The sequence below is a fragment of the Sarcophilus harrisii genome, chromosome 5 (assembly GCF_902635505.1).
Source record: "Sarcophilus harrisii chromosome 5, mSarHar1.11, whole genome shotgun sequence".
NCBI lineage: Eukaryota > Metazoa > Chordata > Mammalia > Dasyuromorphia > Dasyuridae > Sarcophilus > Sarcophilus harrisii.
Window position 1 is genome coordinate 227,928,820 of NC_045430.1, and position 20,949 is coordinate 227,949,768.

The window sequence follows — 20,949 nt, forward strand, 5'->3', positions numbered from 1 at the left end:
GGAATCTATTTGTATAGCCCATGATGGTTCTGATTCTGATCTTATCCCAGAACAAAAAAATATTGTAAGAGATGAAGTCTTGTAGTTTTTATGTACTTTGATTCTAATCAGTGAGGTCTTCTCAAGGGGAGAGTGTTTCAACTTTTCCATATTATTGATGCAGGATGTATTGAAATGTAAATTCTGTGTTTAGGGATCCTGGCCTGTGGTATCAATGAAAGTGCTAAGTACTTATTCATAGCTAGTTTCATGCCAATGAATGTGTTTACTAGTCAAGTCAGAGATCTGAACAAAAATTGTGGGAACAATAAACCAGAGAAAAAAATTTTTAAGAGTCTAGAAAAAGTATAAATTTCTGGAAAATTTAAATTTTGAAAAATAAAATATAGGATTTCCTGATAACAAAAATCCAGACCACCAGTTTTAACATTTTCTAGCAATTCAGTCTGAAGGGGAGGTTCAAACTATGGAATTAAGATGAAAAAACCCACTTTTTTATGCTTCAATCATATTTTTTCCTTTCCTTGTTACAATGGATTACCAAGGGTTGCTTAAATGGTACATTGTGGGGCAATTTCCTATTGGCCTAATTCTATATACTTTACCTTGCCAAAAATTTGATTGAATTAAGTAGAAGCTTTTCCAAATAAAGAATTGAATGACAGGGTTATTCTAAATCTATTTTTTTATCTCTTTACTGAGGGGTTAATTTTTGTATCAGAAAACTCTTGAAAATTATTGAAAGTGCAGGTGGAAGTGGTACCAAAATGATCCCTTGGTTAAGATTTTGGAGGCAGTATGGCCGTAGAAAGGATGTTGGAAAGAAAATTGTAGGACCAGTCTTTGAATCCTATGTCTGCCACTTACTAACTCTGGGGTGTTACTTTAAGTTTCTAAGTTTCAATATTATCATCTATAAAATGAAATGATTAGGCAAAAGGACTTCTAAGGTTTATGAGATCTAAGTCAATTTTTCTTCTTTTGTTTTAAATTTAATAACATTTTATTTTTCAGGTGTATATAAAGATAGTTTTCAACATTCATTTTTGCAAGATTTTGAGTTCAGTGTTTTCCCCTTCCCCCTTGTTCCCCATTCCCCAATAGAGCAAGCAATCTGATATATGTATCTGATACAAGTTATACATGTACAATCATTTAAAATACTTCCATATTTGTTACTGTATGGAAGAAAAAACAGAACAAAAGAGAAAATACCATAAGCAAGAAAAAGCAAACAAAAAAGTGAAAATGGATACTTTGATTCTCATTCAGTTTCCATAGTTTTCTGGATACAGCTGACATTTTCCATCTCAAGTCTATTGCAATTGTCTTATATCAATGTATTGCTGAGAAAAGCTAAATCTGTCATAATTAGTCATCACACAATCTTGCTGTTAATATGTACAATGTTCTCCTGGTTCTGCTCACTTCATTCAGCATCAGTTCATATAAGTCTTTCCAGGCTTTTCTGAAATCACCCTGCTCAGCGTTTCTCTAAATCCATTCTTGCAAGATGACAGCACTTGACTAGAGAATCTGTGTGAGGTGAAGCTCATTCCAGGAAATTAAACATGCTGAATTTGCAACTGAAAATACTACAATGAAATTAGACTGTCCTGTTCTTTACATTACTCTGTAGTAGTTAGAAAGTAAGTGAGATGTTTTGGAAAGTATGTTGATTCTTCCAGAGGCCACTATTATAAATTACAGTTCTGTCACCCTCACTGTGCCCTAAATGTTATTCTTCCTTTTAGCAAGTGTTCTATTACATACCCACGTTTTATTGTCAGTGACCTTGGTGAAGAAGAGTATATTTACTTTTTTAAAGGCTTTCTCAAAAAAAAAATCCTGTGAATTATCAGGGTTTATGAAATGTCAATTATGTGGTGAAAAATAGTTCAAAGTTAAATGACATTATAGAAAGATGAGTTTGTGTTAGGAAATGCTATGATGTTCATTAATTATTCACCATTTTAGAGTTGGAAGGGATCTTAGAGAGTATCTATGTAGTCTAATTTTCGTACTTTATACTTCAATAAATTGAGGCCCAGAGAGTTGGGGAGATTTGCTAGTCACATAAATAGTAAATGGTAGAACTGGAATTTGAATTCAAATCATTCTATTCAAATTTATTGGAAGCCAAAAAGCTTGTTGATTTTTCAGTGAAATATAATCATAAGTTATATTTATATTTGTATATGAATATTCAAGGAAAATATTTATTACAATTTAAAAAATGAATTCTTCATTGTCTCTTCATCATGGTGAAACTTCTTGGGAACACAACTTATAGACTTTGAGGGTTATCTCCTATCAGAAATTAGTGCACGTAGATGTTACCGGTCTAGAGAATCTGACTGGAGACAGCAAATTTCTTTAATGACAGATTGTGTTTTGAGAAATTCTATTAGAGCTTTGATTTGTGTTGAGATACTTTTGCAGGACCTTTGTGAAGTGAGGTTATTGTTATACTTTAAATTTTGGAATTTGGAATACATTAATAATTATGTACTCTACTAAGAGAAAAATCTGGAAAGAAAATCTTGAGTTCCACATTTCTTCCTGGTATTCTGAAGTTTCAAAGAAAGATGCCAATTAACTCATCCATCATGGACAATACAATTATTTAATAGGTTTTATTGATTTTTTTCCATAAAAATTTAAAGATTGATATGCTCATAAAAGTTCTAATCTCTTCTTATTAAGGAGGTTAAGAAAAACAATTACCTAAGTACCCATTTTATTACATTTTATTATTATATATGAAACTATTTCCCTTTCTACCTATAAATCTCATTTTCATGGAACATAAGATGTTTTAAATGATATGTAAAATCAGTTCCCTGAAGTTTTTGAAAATATGCTTGACATAAGTCTTCTAACAGATCGTTAATTACATTGATTCATTGCCATATATTCAAAAATATTTATTTTACAAGGGGTCGAGTGTTATGATCTGGAAAGCTACAGGATTCAAAAGTGGAGATACAGCTACTATAATATATAAGAAAACTTGAAGAAGTTCTGCTTTAGGTCTGCTACTCATCTTTCAACCTGACCGGGCCTCCAAAGGAAAATTGAAGTCTCATTTGAAGTTGTTTTCAGGAATTGTTTTGGGAATATGCTCAGCAGTAAGTTTGTTTTAAGAAGATCGCTGGTTCGCAATTCCTCATGGGATTGAACGAGTTTCTTTCTGGTGCCTTCCAAACCTTACATTGTGGGCTTGGTGTTTATAGGGTTAAAGGGAGGTGCTTGAGAAATCTGATGCTAAAGAAGTCTTAGGAATGTTACACATGTTACACATCCCCCCCCAGCCTTTCCCAGCAGATCGGTCACCGGGGCTGCTGCAAGGAGAAACTTGACTCTCTCATCAACCTTTTATTCCTGCCTGGACCCTGCAGACTCTTAACTCCTACAAGAACCTTTCCCAGCTGTTCCCTCTGCTCCTTTCCTCAGGTAATAAAAAATCAAGTAACAAATACGCAAACAAAGCTTTTTGGAGGTCATGGAGGGATGAATGAATCGGCCACGAGAAGTTCCTGGGTTCGGGGTGAGCGTGGGCGCAAAGGGACAGGGCTTGAGTGAAAGCTGCCCTGGCCTGGACGGTGGACTTGGACGGGAGGTACATCTCCAGATGTTGCAAGCGCTCAGAGCTGCACTGTGGTTTCTTCGGCCCGGTGCCTTCGGCCAACTACTAGCAGACTCCTTGCACTGGGGACCAAGATGGTACTGAAGGCTTTCTTTGCTAAATGTTGGTCCTTCCCTCAGGCGAGGTCAACAGCTGGGAAGGGGTTCTGAAGGTGGAGTGCTGGGGCAGCCGCAAGCCGATGGGCAGACGGCGCGCCGTCCGTAGGCTCTCTGTCCATTGATCCGTCCGTTCTCTCTGTTTGCTCTTTAGGTGCCCACCATGCGGGAGGTGCGGCGGGGCTGGCCCGGGGGCGGCGCCGGCGGGGGCTGCTACGGCTACCTGGGTCTCTGCTTTCTGTTGCTGGGAAGGGGCGGCGCGGACCTGTGCCTGGGTCCCGCGTGCGACGGCGGCGGGGCGGACCCCGAGCCTCCGCAGCCCAAAGCCCCTTGCCTGCAGCCGGGGAGTGCCCGCTGTGCGGGAAGAGCCGGGCGGCCGTCGCGCTCCTTCCTGCACGGCGCTTCTGCAGGCCGCAGCCAAACCCAGGTCAAGCAGCCGGTGCAGCCGGCCCCGGCCCTTGGCTCCTCTTCCGTCTCCTCCATCCAGCCCCGGGTCGCCGCCGCGGACCCCAAGCCGCAGCCGCCACTGGAACGAGTTGCCGCCAGGAGCGCCCTGGAGCTGCCGTCCCCATGCGCTCCCGGAGCTGACTGTGCCGCAGCAGCCGTCGGGGCTCCAAACGCCACGGCTCCCGGCTTCAGGGATTGTAAGGGCCTCGAGTGCCGGCTGCCTCCCCTGAGGCTGGCGCGTCAGAAGCACAGAGCTGGCAGCCGGAGCCCTGCCTTCCAGCAGCAGGGAGAAGGCTGCGCGGGGGCCAAACCGGGGCCAGGACCCGGACCAGGAGAGCCCAGCCTGGTGCGGGCCACCGAGCGAGCCGCTCAGTTCATTGGGGAGGTGACCCCAGAGCTGGCCCATCCTGCCCCTGACCTGGGGGGCGCAGGGCTTGGCGTGCAACTCACCTGCGACATCAGGCCAGGTGGGTTGGGAGGGGAGGACCCAGGGGAGAGGGACACCTCAGTCCCAGTGGAATTGCCTTCACTTTCTCATTGTCTGATTCCAGAGACTTTAGTTACTTTCTGAGGAGCTGTAAAACCTTCTGTAAAACCAGAATCACTATAACAGTCCTTAATCTGCTCCTTGAGGCATATCATATCAATGTGAAGAGAAAGGGGTGTGACTTTAGGCAAGTTAATTACTCTTTTAGCGCCCTGGGCAATTTCCATAAGCATTTATATTGCTGAATACACATTGCCTATCTGTTTTGGTTGAAAGAGGACTTCACCGATGAAATCCCAGATCCCTTCCCCCCCAAATCTGCCACCTCAACTACGAATTAATAAGAGCTAGTATGTATTAGCACCTATTGTGTGCCAAGCACCGTGTTAAGTGCTCTATAAATATCATGTCATGTGAGGAGCCATCACCCCCATTTTGCAGTTGAGAAAATGGTGCTAAAAGAAAGTCAAATGATTTCTCCAAGAACACACAGCTAGTGTTTGAGGTTGGATTTGAATCCAGAATTTCTGATTCCGGGTCTGGCACTCTATCCACTATGCTACCTAATTACTTGAGAGCTGAGTACCAATGAGTAAATAATTATCCTCTCTGAACCCCAGTTTCCTCACTTGTAAGATGGGGAGAATATTTGTAGAGCTTGTTGCTTTAAGTATCAGATAAGATAATGTAAGTAAGTAAAGTGCTTTGTAAAATTTAAAGCACCAGATAACCGTCAGCTATTTTTTTAAAAAATAGTTTTTGGTTACTGCTGTCTTTAATGTCTTAATTTCTCTTATTGTGTTCAGTTATGTACAAGTCCTTTCAAATATTTATTTTCTTAAATTAGCTTGAACACATGTTCTAGACTTCCAACTTCTGTTATATCTTTTCATATAAATTGTATAATACTCCATTGAGATAAACATGAAAAAGTTATAACTATTTTACAGCTTAAGACCTGCTGGAACAAGCCAACTAAGGAATGGACTAGAATCCAGAATTTCCATTTCATAGTATTTTCTTTTTAAAGTCTATTTTTGGAGGCAGCCAGGTGATTCACTGGATAGAGGGCTGATTTTTAGCCTATGAACTTGTTTTAACAATGGGGAAAAGCAGTTTGAGAGCACTAGACTCAGCCAGGAGATATGAATTCTAATTCGGGTCCAGTCCTAAATAAGGGGCTGGACAGAATAAAGAGCTCTGGACAAATCTTTTCTTTCTCAGCACTATCATTTCTAGAATAATGGAGCTGGAATAAGTAATGCTTAAAAATCCTTTCAGCATGAAAATTCTATTTGGAGAGCATGGAGGAACTTAATTGAATTTGAATATAAAACTCTGGAAAATAAAAGTGAACAGACATTATTAGATTATGCTTCTATATCCAGAAAAAAATTAATTTGAGCAATATTTGGGCATCTTTTTTCCCCCGGATTAATTAAAATAGACTGGGCTGTATTCCAGGCAGTAATTGCCATGATCTGCAATGATTTTGCTCAATTGAAGGAGCCTAGATGCCTTATTAAGGAGAAGGAAGAGGGGGGTGTTCCAGAAAATTAATTTGATCAGAATGTTTCAGTGCTATGTAAAGATAAAAGAGTTTAGAGAAATGCTCCTGGCAAATGCACTCACTTGTTTGTATTTATTTTTGAAAACAATATTCAAAACCAAGGGAGTCCTTAATTATAATTAAGTTTAAAAGACACTTTTTACCACAGATCTAATTTTTTCACTCAGGACAATTCTGTGTCAGGCAGCAGATCTCAGGCCTTGTTGAGGGAGATTAGTATTCTTGGACTGACTGGTCCATAGGTACAGGGACAATATATTTCGGAACAAAGGCTAATTTCACTTCATTTGAATGTCTGGTTTGCTTTTCCTATACTATAGATATCAAAGCATCTATGATCCAGTACATGGATAAATAATGGGATAACAAGGAGGAGGGTGTCAGTGGAGGGGATGGAGGGTGGTATACTGAACGAGTTTATCTCATTCCTCTGGGAAAAGATTAATGTTCAGCTATGGAATCTTATACAAAAACAGTAAGACAACCTAAGAGGGATTCAATTCAATGGGCATTTATAAGTATTTATTACATGCTAAGTGCTATACTAGATGCTGAGGAGAGAGAGAAAATTGAGAATAGTTCCTGTTCTCGAAGAGCTTACATTCTATTTGAGGGTGGGAGGGGGAAAAAGCTTCAGAGCCAGCAGGTGAGAGAAGAAATTAGGTTTTTTGGCCCCAACATCCTATAGTCTTCCATGCTGCTTCCATAACATATAACTTCACCAGTCAGTTAGTTGATTGGGTCAGCTAGGTAACTTCTGAGCTTGGAGTGAGGAAGATGAGTTCAATTCCAACCTTTGACACTTATTAACTGTGTGATCCTGAGCAAGTCATTTAATCCTATTTACCTCAATTTTCTCATCTGTAGAATGAGAAAGATATGGCGAATCACTTCAGTATCTTTGCCAAGAAAACCCCAAATGGAGTCACAAGGAGTCAGATTCAGATGAACAGCCATAAACAGTTGATATCAATTGAGTATCCACAGGCTATATAGCAGTGTACATCAAACCATGAACCTGACTTGGCACAAAAATTATGTCAATAAAATTTTACATTTATCCAGTGAAGAAAACCTGAATATTATTATTTGCATTTTTATAGATAAGAATGTTGAGGCTCAGAGCAGTTGACTGTTTCATTTGCTCAGGGCTACAATCATATGAGGACTAGCTTGAAATCTTTCCATTCCATATAGGTGGCTCTTTCTGTTATGCCATATTGCTTCTTCCGTTGCTGTTATTTATTTGTGACTTGTGTGCCAAAGTTTACTGTTTGCACTTCTAAAATATTGGTTGGTTTTGAGGATATAAAGCCTTCAATGAAAAGTTTCAGGTTTGCACAGCAGAATAAAAGAAGGGAAGAGTTTATGTTGCTAGAGGAAGATTTTGTTTGTAATGGAATCTTTTCCTCCAGTTTCTAGGACTCTAAACAAAATGTCTAATTATTAAAATAATCAGCACTTTGCATTAGTATTCTATTGCATTGTGGCAGCTTAGCATTTTAATGTATTTATACTAAAACAGAAAATTAAAGGCAATAACATGGAAGATATAGTTATTTTTTGGACTGTGTTACAGGAGAAAATGAAGTTCCTTCTGAAGATGCTCTTATCCTGCAACTACAGCTTGCTAAAGGACAAGAAAAATTTGTTGAGATGTTAAAAAGCCAGCAGAAAGTAATTGCTGATTTGCAGCACAAACTCACCGAGCAACAGAACATGCTGATTAGCCAGCAAACAGAAATCCTAGAACAGCAGAAGAAAATGTATGAGCAAATGAATCTTATTAAGGTCCAATACAGCATGCTTTTTGACACAGTGAAACAAATGTCATTCCAGAATTTGCAGGGGGACATCCAGCATTACTTTCAAACTCATCTTCAAGGACTTCAAAACCAAGTCAGAAATCATCTGCAGAAGTCATACTCTGTGCATAAAGTTGAAGTTGATGCAAAAATGATTGATGTTGGAGAAACTTCACTGGACTGTGGCCTTTGTGAAAGTGATGAATTTTGCAATTTCCAGAAGACACCTTCTCAGTGTGAAAAATGCACTCTTTGCCCTGCTGGTTTTTTCCAAATGTCTGAATGTTCTGCAAACACTGACCGGATTTGTCAGGTAAAATGTTATGCTTATTTTACCTTGTTATATTATATATTATATTATAATATATAGAGTATAATTAGTGATGTTTTTCAAGGATTTCATAAGGCATTGAGAACTTTCACTCAAATTCACTTGAGGTCTTTTTCTAATAACTCTTCTCCTCACCTTGCACCAAGAGGAAAAAAGTGTGTTTCATCAGTGGTCCTTGAAAATCAAGATTGGTCATTGAATTTATTCTGTTTTTTGATATATTAAAGCGCTATTTTCATTTTATATTATCAGGATCATCTTATATATTGTCATACTGATTGTTGGCATAGTCCTTGAACAATTCCTTATTAGGGCCATGTTTGTTCCCTTTCTGGAAAATTTGTTGCAGATCCAGCTGAAAAAACAAAAAACAAACTGTACAAATTTAAATTTCCAGATATAAATTCCAGACACAAATTTTCAGAATAAATTCCAAGTATAAACTCTCAGTCACAAATTTACAGAATACATTTCAAGTATAAATTCCAGATAAAAATAATTTAAAATTTTAAGTTTCTAATAAAATAATTTTTAATTTTAATCTTAAATCTTGGGCAGCTAGGTGGCGCAGTGGATAGAGCACCAGCCCTTAAGTCAGGGGGACCTGAGTTCAAATGTGATTTCAGACACTTAACACTTCCTAGACTCTGGGGAAGTCACTTAACCCCAATTGCCTCAGGGGAAAAAATCTTCAATCTTAAGTTTCAAATAATAGAAAATTGCACTAAGACTTTGGGCATCCTGTATAAATGCTCCATTCTGTATGCGTAAACAAAACATAAATAAGGAATTAGTTTTCAGTTTTAAATTTCTTTATCCTGTAATTTGGTAATAAATAAATAAAATTTTTAAAATTACAAGCTTATTTTAAAATGAATCAATATCATATAAAGCATTTATATCCAGCATTAATATTTGAAAATATTTATAAAATGGAACTTTTTTCATATATCATTATATTCATAAAATGAGATTATTTTACTTTGCAGGACAGAGATGAATGCATTGAATCTCCAAATATTTGTGGTGAAAGAATAAAATGTCTGAATACTCCAGGTAATATTTTATGGGCTGCATTTCCTTTATATCTCTCTATTTGTGACAGATTGGAAAATACCAAGTATTTTCAGATTAGAATTAGATGTTTTAAACACTCTTGATTGTATATGAATGGTTTACTTTGGGGATTTGCTTTGGCAATTTGTGATCTCAAATTGCCTTCTCAAAGCTTCCATGAATCCTTGTGGGAATCTCCTTTCAACATAATCAGGTGTATCTTCAGGGAACACAAAGTAATTTTAATATTATCCTGAGCAAAATATAATTAAGAAAGCAAATTTGGTGCTGTCAAGTCCTGCAGTGCCTTCCTAAGCCTAAATCAAAATGATTTTAAGATTGTTTAGAATTTTTGGTAGCATATACCATTCCTCTTCTTCATTGCTGTAGGTAAGAAATTATTCTTCTCTTTTATATATGTATGTATGTATTGCTATAAGAGGTATCCCAAAAGTCTTAGCGCAGTTTTAAGCTCCAATAGCTTAAAGGCTAAATAAACATAAATCAATCAACAAGCACTTATTAAGTGCTGTTATGTTCCAGACACACTTTGATAAGCTTTGTACAAAGGATAAAGTTATCCTTACTAACAATGGACACATAATGGCTTTAATATGTTAAAATGGCACTAAGACTTTCGGAATACCCTGTATACATACTTTTTTGGTACAGATAAATAGGCATGCCTGTGTGGATGCATATCTGTAATAGTAGACAAAGGGACAGACTCTGCACCTGTGATTTCAGTGGTGTGGAGAGCTTCCAGGCGAGGAAATTGCTTTTTCTAATGCAGGTAAGTGTCTTCTGTGCAATTTATAAGCTTGCACAGTTTTACTGTGACCTGAGTATGGAGTTGTAGAGTGGATCAGTGTATTGAGAGAGACTTGTTCAAGATCACAAGGGCAACTTGCGTCAGAACGAGATCTGAATTCACATCCTCCTGACTCTTTATCTTTTATACCACATTGCTTCTCAATGGTGATGAATGGTGATAATTATATATACACATATGTAAAATATACATATTTGCAAAAATAAATCATTTACACACAAACACATATTTCTCGCTGTCTCTGTCTCTTCCTCTGTCTCTATCTTTTTTCCTCTGTCTTTCCTTTTGTCTCTCTGTCTCTGTTTCTCTTTCCCTACATCTCCTTTTCTCCTCTTCCTTCCCCCAAGCCCATCTCATCGCACTATAATCAAACAGCCTGGACCTGTTTTTTTTTTTCTTTGTCATAATCATGACCTCCATTTATTGTGGGAAAAACACCTGAAATATTCCTCTTTCATTTTCCTGAGCTTTACTAGCTTCCTGTTGCCTAGTAAGGAGAACTACTGGGGCATGAATTTGCAGGTATGGCTGGAGAAACATCTGGCTTGGGGAAGGGGAGGACATGAAGTCACTTGTTTCCAAATACATGAAGAGTTTCTATAGGAAGGATGTTCTGTGATATCTTTCTCTCCAGGAGACTAAATGAGAATGACTTGCATTTATATATGGTGCCTTTATAAGGTTTGCAAAGCATTCTTCTTGGCTGAGTTACAGTCTTGTTTCCAATTCAGAATGACCCTGAGCACATCATTTACTCTCTCAGTGTCCCAAGCACTTACCAAACACTGTTAATTAGCAGAGTCAGTGCCAATTTGCGTTGGTTGAGGAGATTCCTCACCTAGGATGAAGCTCTTTGCATGTAGTAGGGACTCAACAAATATTTTTTGAGGTGAATCAAATTCTAATACTTATATACTCAGGGAGGCAAACTTGGGTTTATTTAGGATAGAATTAGAAAGCTTCATAGCAACTTACTGCTATGATTTTAGAATTTGAACAACTTTGTGAGAAGAAAAAGTTAGTATTTGTGGTTTAAAAATCTATTCTCATCTCTCCCCCCATCTCTTCCCTTCTCCTTTCCCCTTTTCTCCCTCTTCTCCCTCCTTTCTCTCTGTCTCTGTTTCTCTCTTTGTCTCTGTCTCCCTGTCTGTCTCTCTGTCTTTCTATTTCTATCTCTGCCCCTGTCTCTGTCTCTTCTCTCTCCCTCCCACCTTTCTCTCTCTCTGTCTCTGCTTCTAGGTCTGTCTGTCTCTCTTTGTCTCTGTGTCTCTGTGTCTCTCCCTTCTTCTTTCTGCCTGTTTGTGTCTTTCCCTTTCCCTGTCTCTGTCTCTCTCCCTGCTTTTTTCCTTCTCCTTCTTTCCTCTCTATGTAATATTTGAGGGAAGATTTGACTTGTTCTGAAGTTAAACATTTCCTACTCTTCACTATTTAGCTTGTTTGTCAGTATAAGAAAAGAGGATCTCGAGGCTGTAGAGGGAAAAGTAATGGTGTACCATGGAGTACCAGAGGGAAAATAGAAATTAATGAATAAAAAGCTGAGAAGGGCATGTGAGATGTGAGTGTGTTTTGCACTGAATTATGGTCGGGTCATTGTGGGGTTAAGAGACCCCTGATGTCTTTTGTCAGATTATGGTTCCAAAGGCTTCTGTCCTCCATTCTTCAATTAGTCAGGAGTAGAATATGTTTTCATGACACTGTCCTGTCACCCTCAGCTTTGGTATTAGGGGCTTAGAGAGGAAAACACTACATTGCTCCTGTGCTTGGAATTGAAATCTTAACCTCTGGCTTATGAGGTTTTTTTTTTTTTGTTTGTTTGTTTTTTTGTTAACAGAGAGACTAAAGACAAATGAGTCTTTTGGGTCACCTAATTGAGTCTTCAATATCCCTTGTGCTTTCACTAAGAGGAAAATTAGGTCTTTACCTAATGCTTTATGCTATAATATGATGAAGTTATACAGGGCACTAATGAAAGAAGAGAAAATTGAAAGTGCTTTCTATTAATTTAAGAAGCATTTAATTTTTTTTTAATTTGGTTGTCCACACAAGGATTAAGTAGTTTTATATTTCCTTCAAGTTCTATTCAGTATATAACTAATGACTCTCATACTCTATAAGCAGTCTATTTGGGAATCACATAGAAGCACACATATGTGAACAACCCATCACAGCATTATCTTAATTTAATTTAACATTATAAAACTTTATTGTTGGGGCAGCTAGATGGCAGGGTGGATAGAGCACTTCTGAAGTCAGGAGGATCTGAGTTCAAATTCAGCCTCAGACACTTAATACTTCCTGGTTGAGTCATGTAACCCCATTTGCTACTCAGCAAAACTCCCCCCAAAAACAACTCCCCCCAAAACTTTATTGTTGGAAGGGATGCTGAAGATTTAGACCAGTCTTTCCCACTTGACAAAATGTATGCTCATTTGTGTATAGGAATGTTTCATTCTTGCAACTGGTATCTCAAGGTGCCTAACACTTAGTAGGAACTTCATAATTGTTAACGGATTGATCCATGGTTACCCAGCCTTTATTTGAGTAGAGCACATGTGAAAGATTCACTACCCAAATTAGGAAGCTTGATAGTATCCTACTTGGGACCTTTAGCTCTAGGAATCATTGATCTGAATTCTATGGTAGAAGAATGAATGGTGGTTTAAATCAGAATTATTACAACTTTCCTGTAGAAAAGATCCCACTCTCAGTGTACTTCTTTCATTTTTCACCTTATGGTTTTATTTTGACAGGACACGTCAACCATTAAAATTATGAACTTGCGTTTGCCAGACTAGCCAAACTCCCTGTGTTTCCCTCCCAAACAGGTGGCTTCCGATGTCTGGGCGTTGCGGAGAAGGATGCCGCTCTAGGGTTGTGCGGTGATGGCTATTTCTTCCATAGGGAAATGCAGGAATGTCAGGCTTGTTGGGAGTGTGAAGAGGGAATGGTGGCCGTCCCCTGCTCTGCGGTCAGTGACACCGTCTGCTCGGCAGCCAGCGAACCCCAGCTCACCAAGTCTTGGGCCGCCGACCTCCAGCTGCCCTTGGCAAAATCTGCCTCTGTTCAGGTCTATCCTGGCTTAAACCTTAAGTTAAAAGGGAAGACGCAGTTCGATATTGCCTTCACTGAGGACAGCAAGCTCGTCTTCAGGCAGCACGGGCTACTCTGGGTCGACCTCAACTTTGCCGTGAAACACAACTGTAGGAACTTCCTCCAGCTCTCCATCAGGTCAAACAGCAGCGAGGAAGGGTCTGAGCTCAGTGGCGTCCGCATGGAGCAGCCCGAAGGAAAGTACTTCCAGAGCGCCAGCCTGAGCAGCGCTGCGGAAGTGGAGCCCAGCCAGACCCTGGCTGTGTTCTTGAAGAGTCCGAATCAGTTCTGCAACCAAAGCAAAGACTTCAATGTGTATGATCTCATCACGCCGTTCAGCTTGTTCTGGTTGTCCCATGACACGGGGGCGGTGGCCATGAGTGCCCAGATGTCCACAGCGATGCATTACCAGACCAACTACCGTCCTACATTTAAAATTAATTCTGTTTCTGACCCGTACATGATAAGTTTATCTCATGACGGGAGGGGGATAAGGTTCACCGAAGCTGGCGTCATTAAGTTTGTTTTCCACCAGGCTCTGTACTCCATGGGCCACACATGTGTCCGAGAAGGCTTTTCCTTGATTTCCTACATCGGCAGGAATGGCACCAACGTAGAATTGATGAACACGTTCAAATCTGGAGTGAATTATCGAGACACTTCTCTGTCTGCTTCTGGGGCAACCAGAGTCCAGGCCGGAGATCAGATTAACTTTGAGATTTTCTCACCCGCTCAATGTAGTGTTCGCTACTTTGGGGACAACTTGGGCGTGAGTACGTTCAGCCTCATCTGGATCCCATCTGCCGTTTCCACTGCTCTTTCGGCCACCGTTTCGTCTACAGGCCTGCCTACCGGAGCTGTCAGGAACAAATTTTTGGATTTCAGACTTGTCACATCCAATGAGAAACAGATACAGCTGGTTTCTTCCGGACAGTTTGCTCAGAGATATTTCATATTTACAGAGAAGGGAGTTGCCAGTGTCGCTTTTAACCTGAAGTTGATCCATTCGTGTAATGTGATCAAGGTTACCTTAAATCAGTTGATTCAGGATCAGACACATCCGGCAGCAATCGCTCAGCAAATTGGGGGTCAGATGCCAGAGGGAAGCATATGGACCAGTGTGAGCCTCTGCTCTTCTTTTGAAGTTCACAACGGTACAATGATCTCCATTTCTCTTGACTGTGTTCGTGGAAGGATCAATCAAATTGCCCATGAACGTGGAACAGGAATATCAATTTTATGGATCTCTTCTTAACTTTTTTTTAGGGGATAAGAAAAACTGATGGGTAGCTTTAAAGGTACTCTGTGGACATTATACACTATTAAATAGTTTGTGAAAATGCACAAGGTTTTATAGAAATATCCTTACTTCAAGCTGTTAGAGTATATATACAAAGAAAAGACTTTCTTTAAAAACAATCACCAACTTGCACTGCTAACATTTTCCCCTTCTAAGAAATGGAATTATAGATCCTTGGATTCAATTTGGGTTCTAGGTTTTGATAGCATAGTCATATTAAATACAGGACTTGTGTAAACGCCATGAGAAAATTGTGAATAAAAACAATTTGACACAGAAATTCAGTACATGTTAGTTCAGTCCCACCAACTCTGAAATTGAGTATGCTCAACCAAGGTGAAACTCACATGCTAATTATTCCACTAGTTAAGTATTTAGTTGACAATGTCAGGTTTAAAAAATTCTTTTTCAAATGTCAAATTAAAAGGATGAAGTTCAATTTATAAATGCAAATGAAGGAAAGCATATTAATTATACTGACTTTTATTTATTTTAATCACTATTTATTTCTTTTGACACTGTCCTTTAAAAAACTATTTGAGAGGTTTTGTTTCTCTTTTATTTGTTTATTAACTTCACTCTCCTTCTGAATTCTTGCACTTTGTGATGTCACACATTGATTTCTCTTTGTGAGTTCTCTTTTTTGGAAGCTCAAAAATAGAAGTGACCTGATAGTTTGTGTTTTTAGTGATTATTTCAGACTTAAGGAATGAATTTTTCTTTTAAAAACTGTTTTGAATCACATATGTGATAGCATAAGGAAGACAATGCCCTGACCATATGCTGACCAGTAAAGGGAGAGATTTTTGTTGAGATTACCCTTTAAGAGCAGGGATCGTGTTTTATTTTTATATGTACCTCCAGTTTTACTTAGCACAGCCTACATATTAGGCACTTAATAAATGTTTAATAACTGAATACTTATTTGTGAGCATTCAGATTTGCATCCACAGGCTCTTTTCCTTCCTTCTTATGGAGTTTTGGGTGGTAGCTGTGTGAGAGTCAAGCCATCTGATGAGCTGTCATGGGGAGGAAGTGATGCACCTCATTTTTGGTTGGTTGATTCTATACTTCTTGGGGTTAAAGCATGATCCTCTACCAGAGCAGTAATTAAAGATTCAGCATGATATGTTTGGTAGAAGGCCAATTTCAAAGTTAGGAACACCTAACACATATTGGCTTTGTGATCTTGGATGAGACACTTAGAAAACCTAAGTTAACTAGTGAACGAAGAAAAAGATCATATACTTTGTTTGCCATTAAGAAAGCCCTACTGTTACAGGATACCATGATCTGCAATATCAACAGAGTATTCAAATTTGTCACTAATTCTTGTTCTGTCTAGCCAAATTCTGCTCACTGTCCAGTGATACACCAAATAACAGTGATAGAGAAACAATCTAATGAATGTATCTTTGTCAGAATATAGATTTCCTGACTTACTTGAAAGGCTATAGAAACTCTGTCCTCCTTTTTGATAGTTTTAAGTTGTAGACTTGTTAGGAAGGACCTATCTCATTACTTGAGTGGATTTCACCCAGAGTTTGTTAGCAAGACAGCATCTCCAAAAACATTGATAATACAGGATCATATATTTAGAGTTAGGAGATAACTTGGAGGTCATTGGGTTCAATGTCTTCATTTGATAGTGAGGAACTGAGATTCAAAGAAAATACCTTACTTAGCCAAAATCACACAGCAAAAAGTAGCTTGGGATAGGTCCTTTTAGATATAGGTATACACACACACACACACACACACACTCACACACACACACATATATATATATATATATATACATATACACATATTGTACATGTGTGTATGTGAATATACATATATACTCTTTCATGGATAAAGCTTTTCATGGATGGCAGATAAGAGGATTAACTTGTGAAAAGACAGTCATAGCAAGTGACATTTGAATGATTAATAAAGGAAACTTAATTGGTGTGAAGCTGATTCTATTTCTAACCTTTTAATGCCTAATTAGCATGATATCCTTATTATCCTTGTACTTCAAGTAAGCCAACTATTTTTCTTTTTTTTTAAATATATTTTTTATTAAAGCTTTTTATTTTCAAAACATAAGCCAATTATTTTTCAGTAAGTCATTCAGCCATCCCTCTACCCCTCAGTCCATTTTCAGATACCATCAACTTAAGAAAGAGCTTTGGTGCCCCCCAATTTTGCCACTGTGAGAGAGGATTTCCCCATTAACTAGGTGCACTGATCATGTGATCCAGCCACAAAGACATTCTGGGGAAGGATTATTATTTAAGTTATTATGAGTTGCATTTTGACTAGGCTTAAAAAACTGAAAACCTAAACAGTTTAAAATAAGGGAAAACCCCTGAATAGTTCCAGTAGCCTTGATATTGCTAAAAGAAAGTGATTCAGGTGAACATTGCTGAAATTCAAAATTAGGATCAGTATAATAATGCCTGGCACTTGATCTGAGCATTTGGGGGATGTTGATCATATGGGGTAAATTTGTTAAGTTTATACGCTTTAAAACAAACAAACAAACCTCAAACTGTCTTTCTGTAGTCTTAGAGGTTCTTAACATTTTTTAGCTAGTACTTTAGAGTTTTTGATGGTGTATCTGCGGCATGATAAAGCTTTAGTTTAAAATAGCCCAATTAACTGCTAAACAGGAAGCCTCCACAGAGGCCTGAAAAGGAAAGAACACAGTTAGGTTCAGGAGCAAATAAATGAGCAGTGTTCTACAGTATTGTGGCAGGAGCTTGGCGTTTGGTTTTGGTTTTTTAGTTTAATATGATTTGGGAAAAGTTTTAGGGAAGTTGACAAGATAAAAATAAATCAGAAAAGGGCTAATTGGCTCCTATCCAATACTTGACCAAACTTAACCCAGATTTGCACTCTATACATTTTGATAGTATTAACTCATGGTTTTTAGAATTGCCATGCATGACAAAATGATAATACAATGCATGGGAAAGCAGGATAAAAATATTATTTATAAAGCTACGCATTATAAAAAGATAAACTGAGTCAATCCCAGGAAACTCTGTTTTGTTCTATACTATACTCTGGTGCCCTCATTGGGTTTATAGTTTTATGTCAAGATCATAGGATTGAGGTAGTAGAAAGGATGCTGGAAGGATCTGAATATTGCTTTCCCATTACTATCTGGGTAGGAGATAGTAATGGCAGTAATCTGCCTTTAGTAATGGCAGTAATCTGCCTTTCTTCTCCAGATAAGGAAACTGAGGCAAATGGGATGACTTGCTTAGGGTTACATAACTAGTAACATACTGTAACATAACAGACACTTGTCTGAGGCTGGATTTGAACTCAGGAACTTTGCAGTTCCTGACTGCAAGCCCAAATTTTATCTACTAAGCCACTTAGCTGCTCAGTTTGAGATTCAAATCCTATCTCAAAACACTAGTTATATAAGTTTGGGTCAGCTACTCAACCTCAAGCTCTTTTAGCCTCATTTTTCTTATCTGTTAAATGGCATCTTCCTTACAGGGTTGTTAGGAGGACAAAATAAGGTAAAATTTAAAGTGCTATATAAATTCAACTATTTATTATCTGCAAAGTGAAAAAGGTGATCTACTAAATTTCACTCCAGTTCAAAATCTGTAATCCAGTGATTTGTAAAGGATTATGCATGATAGGAAGCTAATAGTTAAAGGACAAAAGTTGGAGGAGTGTCAAGGATGAAGATTAATTTTTCATTTTTCAAAGATCTTCTGTTCGATGGGAAGAACCTTTCATTTGGTTGGTGTGAGAGAACTCCCAGCATGGGAACTCCTTCCACTAACACAGATCACATGTCTATGCCTCTGGAGCTTGAAGAAAACATAAGAAATCATTTTGTCCAAATTCTTTATTTTGTGGAAGAGGAAACTGAAGGCCAAAGATATTAAAAACTCATAAATGCTGAGCCAGGATTTGAACCTAGATTTTCTGATCTCCAATCTAGCATTCTTTACACTGTATCACGTTAAAGCCTATAATCTTATTTTAGTGGCTCAGTGACTTAGCTAGGATCAAATAGGTGGGAACTGAAGCTAGGTTTTCTTGACCCCAAGCCTAGCATTCTCTTTCACTCTGTTATATTGCCCTCTTTTTATATTAATAACATTTTATTTTTTCCTCAAGTACATGTAAAGACAGGTTTTAACATTCATTTGAAAATTTTTGACTTCTAAGTTTTCTCCTTCCCACCCTCACCTTCCCACTCTCTGAGAAAGGAAGCAATTTGATACAGGTTTTGATTTGATACATCACTTCTTTCATAGATATTTGCCTGGCACATATGCATCTTATTGTCATCTTTTGTGTTCACATTTCTGAAATTTTACAGACACACTCAAATCCTCCTAGGTTATTGACTTCTCTGTCCATCTCTTTCCCACCTGTCACCCCCCCAGACTACAAGCACCTAAAGTAACACCTTAGGGAATAATTTTCCCTGTGAATTAGAGCAAAACAGAAGCATAAAGTTTTGTATCTCCCCCTTCTCACTACCCTGCCGCAGTCAAAATTATTGAAAGCAAAAACTCCTTAAAAAAAAAAAAACTCCTTAAAATATTGAAAACTTAAACTCCTTAAAATACAAGAAATCTGCAGAGGTCACGATGGAGAATCCCCTATCTTAGATGCCAGCTACGCAATTTTCTGTTTGTCACCATTCCCAGAAGAGATTTTTGTATTGTCACCACAGACAATCCATAAAGGTCGATTCAACAACATTGCAATTACAACTCAACATACGAAGGGTAATAAAAACCATTGAACTGTATTTTGGGAGCAGCAGCGACCCTATTAATGTGAAATGAGAAACCCAAGTGATTTTAAGAACCAAGCACTCTGCTTGCACAGCTCACTACATCTCATTACATTATCAGGAGCAATAATAGCCTTTAGATAATGGCACTGCCATTCAACCACAACAAATTTGCAAAGCAGTTTCTTTTAAAGGTGGGGAGGGGGGAAGGTGATGGTGGTGATTAAAAAAAACTCCAGAAGGAAATCTTTTTTTTTCATCTTAGGTCTCTGTATAAATATTGTTCATTTAGGGTCATAGAAAGATCTTTTGCTAATGGATTTAGGTCTCCTTCAGTGCTCAAGTTACTCCTAGTTCAAAGACTCAAGTAGATGCTTAAAGAAGCAACTCTTGACTACTGGGGCATAGAATGTTAGATCTGGGATCAACAGCTTCTGAGTCTATACTCTACCTCAGATATTTATTTGGTAGCTATGTAAATTTGGGCAATTCAATTAGTATTTGTAAGTCTCAGTTTCATCATTTGTAAAGTAGGGATAATAATAGCACCGGTCTCATAGGACTTTGTGAAGCTCAAATAAGGCAATATCTTTATATTGATATATCTATATCTTCCTCCTTCCCTCTCCTTTCACCTCCCCCTTTTTTCTCTTTCATACTTTTGCAATACTTTGCAAACTTAGAGCAGTATAGGGAGCATATAGTTTTGGGCCCCTGGGTTCTAAGTAATCCTGAGGGATTTGATAATAGGCTTTTTTCTTCTGTCCTGAATTCCAGCTCCCAGCCTTGTCCATTTAAGCCCTTAAATATCTCACTCTCTCCCTCCCTGTCTCTTTCCCGCTTTCTCTCTTTCCAGTCAGGGCTAAGTGACTTGTCCAGGGTTACACAGTTAGTGTCAAATGTCTGAGACTGGATTTGAAGTCAGGTCCTCCTGACTCCAATGCTGGTGCTCTATCCTCTAGTGCCCTCCACTAATATCAATTAGCTTTTACAAAGGAATATTTCCTTTAAAGGTATAGCAAGAATGGATATACAAACACATCTCTTTGATATCTTGGAGGCACACTCTCCCATCTATATCTTGGTCTATGAGTAGAGTGGGCTCCAAACTTAATTCCTACACAGTATTAGTTCTGCCAAGTTCAGGTCTAGATGTGGTATGATTGCTTTCTGTAGGCTCTGCTTCTGCTGGCCTGGGTCTTCATGGTACCCAGGGTCTCTCTTCTAGGACATGGGCTCTCAGTGGACTTTTGTCCACTACCAGGAACAGAATTAGCCAAAAGGTCAAAGGCAATGGAGTATGGCAGAAGAACTCTAGGCTCTTTTGAATGCTTCCATAGCCAAAGAGGTTCTTCTTCATCGCATGGTTAGCCACCCAGAACCAGCTCCAGAATGTCCAAAAGTACTCCACAGTCTTTCTAAAGCACTATCTTTAAAGGAAATCACTAATATTCATGAACCAGGGTTTCCCAGCATCTCCTAGAGGGAAAGTTGCAGCAGCTGAGCAAACTGATGGGGTCCAGAT

At 38.5% G+C, this 20,949-nt stretch overlaps 1 protein-coding gene across 1 annotated transcript; it reads left to right on the forward strand.

Moving 5' to 3' along the window:
* The first annotated feature begins 3,902 nt into the window (after nt 1-3,902).
* On the forward strand, nt 3,903-15,119 carry LOC111721163. The gene is made up of 4 exons (XM_031939841.1): nt 3,903-4,658; nt 7,828-8,366; nt 9,374-9,440; nt 13,098-15,119. The coding sequence occupies exons 1-4, from the start codon at nt 3,908-3,910 to the stop codon at nt 14,615-14,617; spliced, it is 2,877 nt and encodes a 958-aa protein (XP_031795701.1). The 5' UTR covers nt 3,903-3,907; the 3' UTR covers nt 14,618-15,119.
* Nucleotides 15,120-20,949: the final 5,830 nt, after the last annotated feature.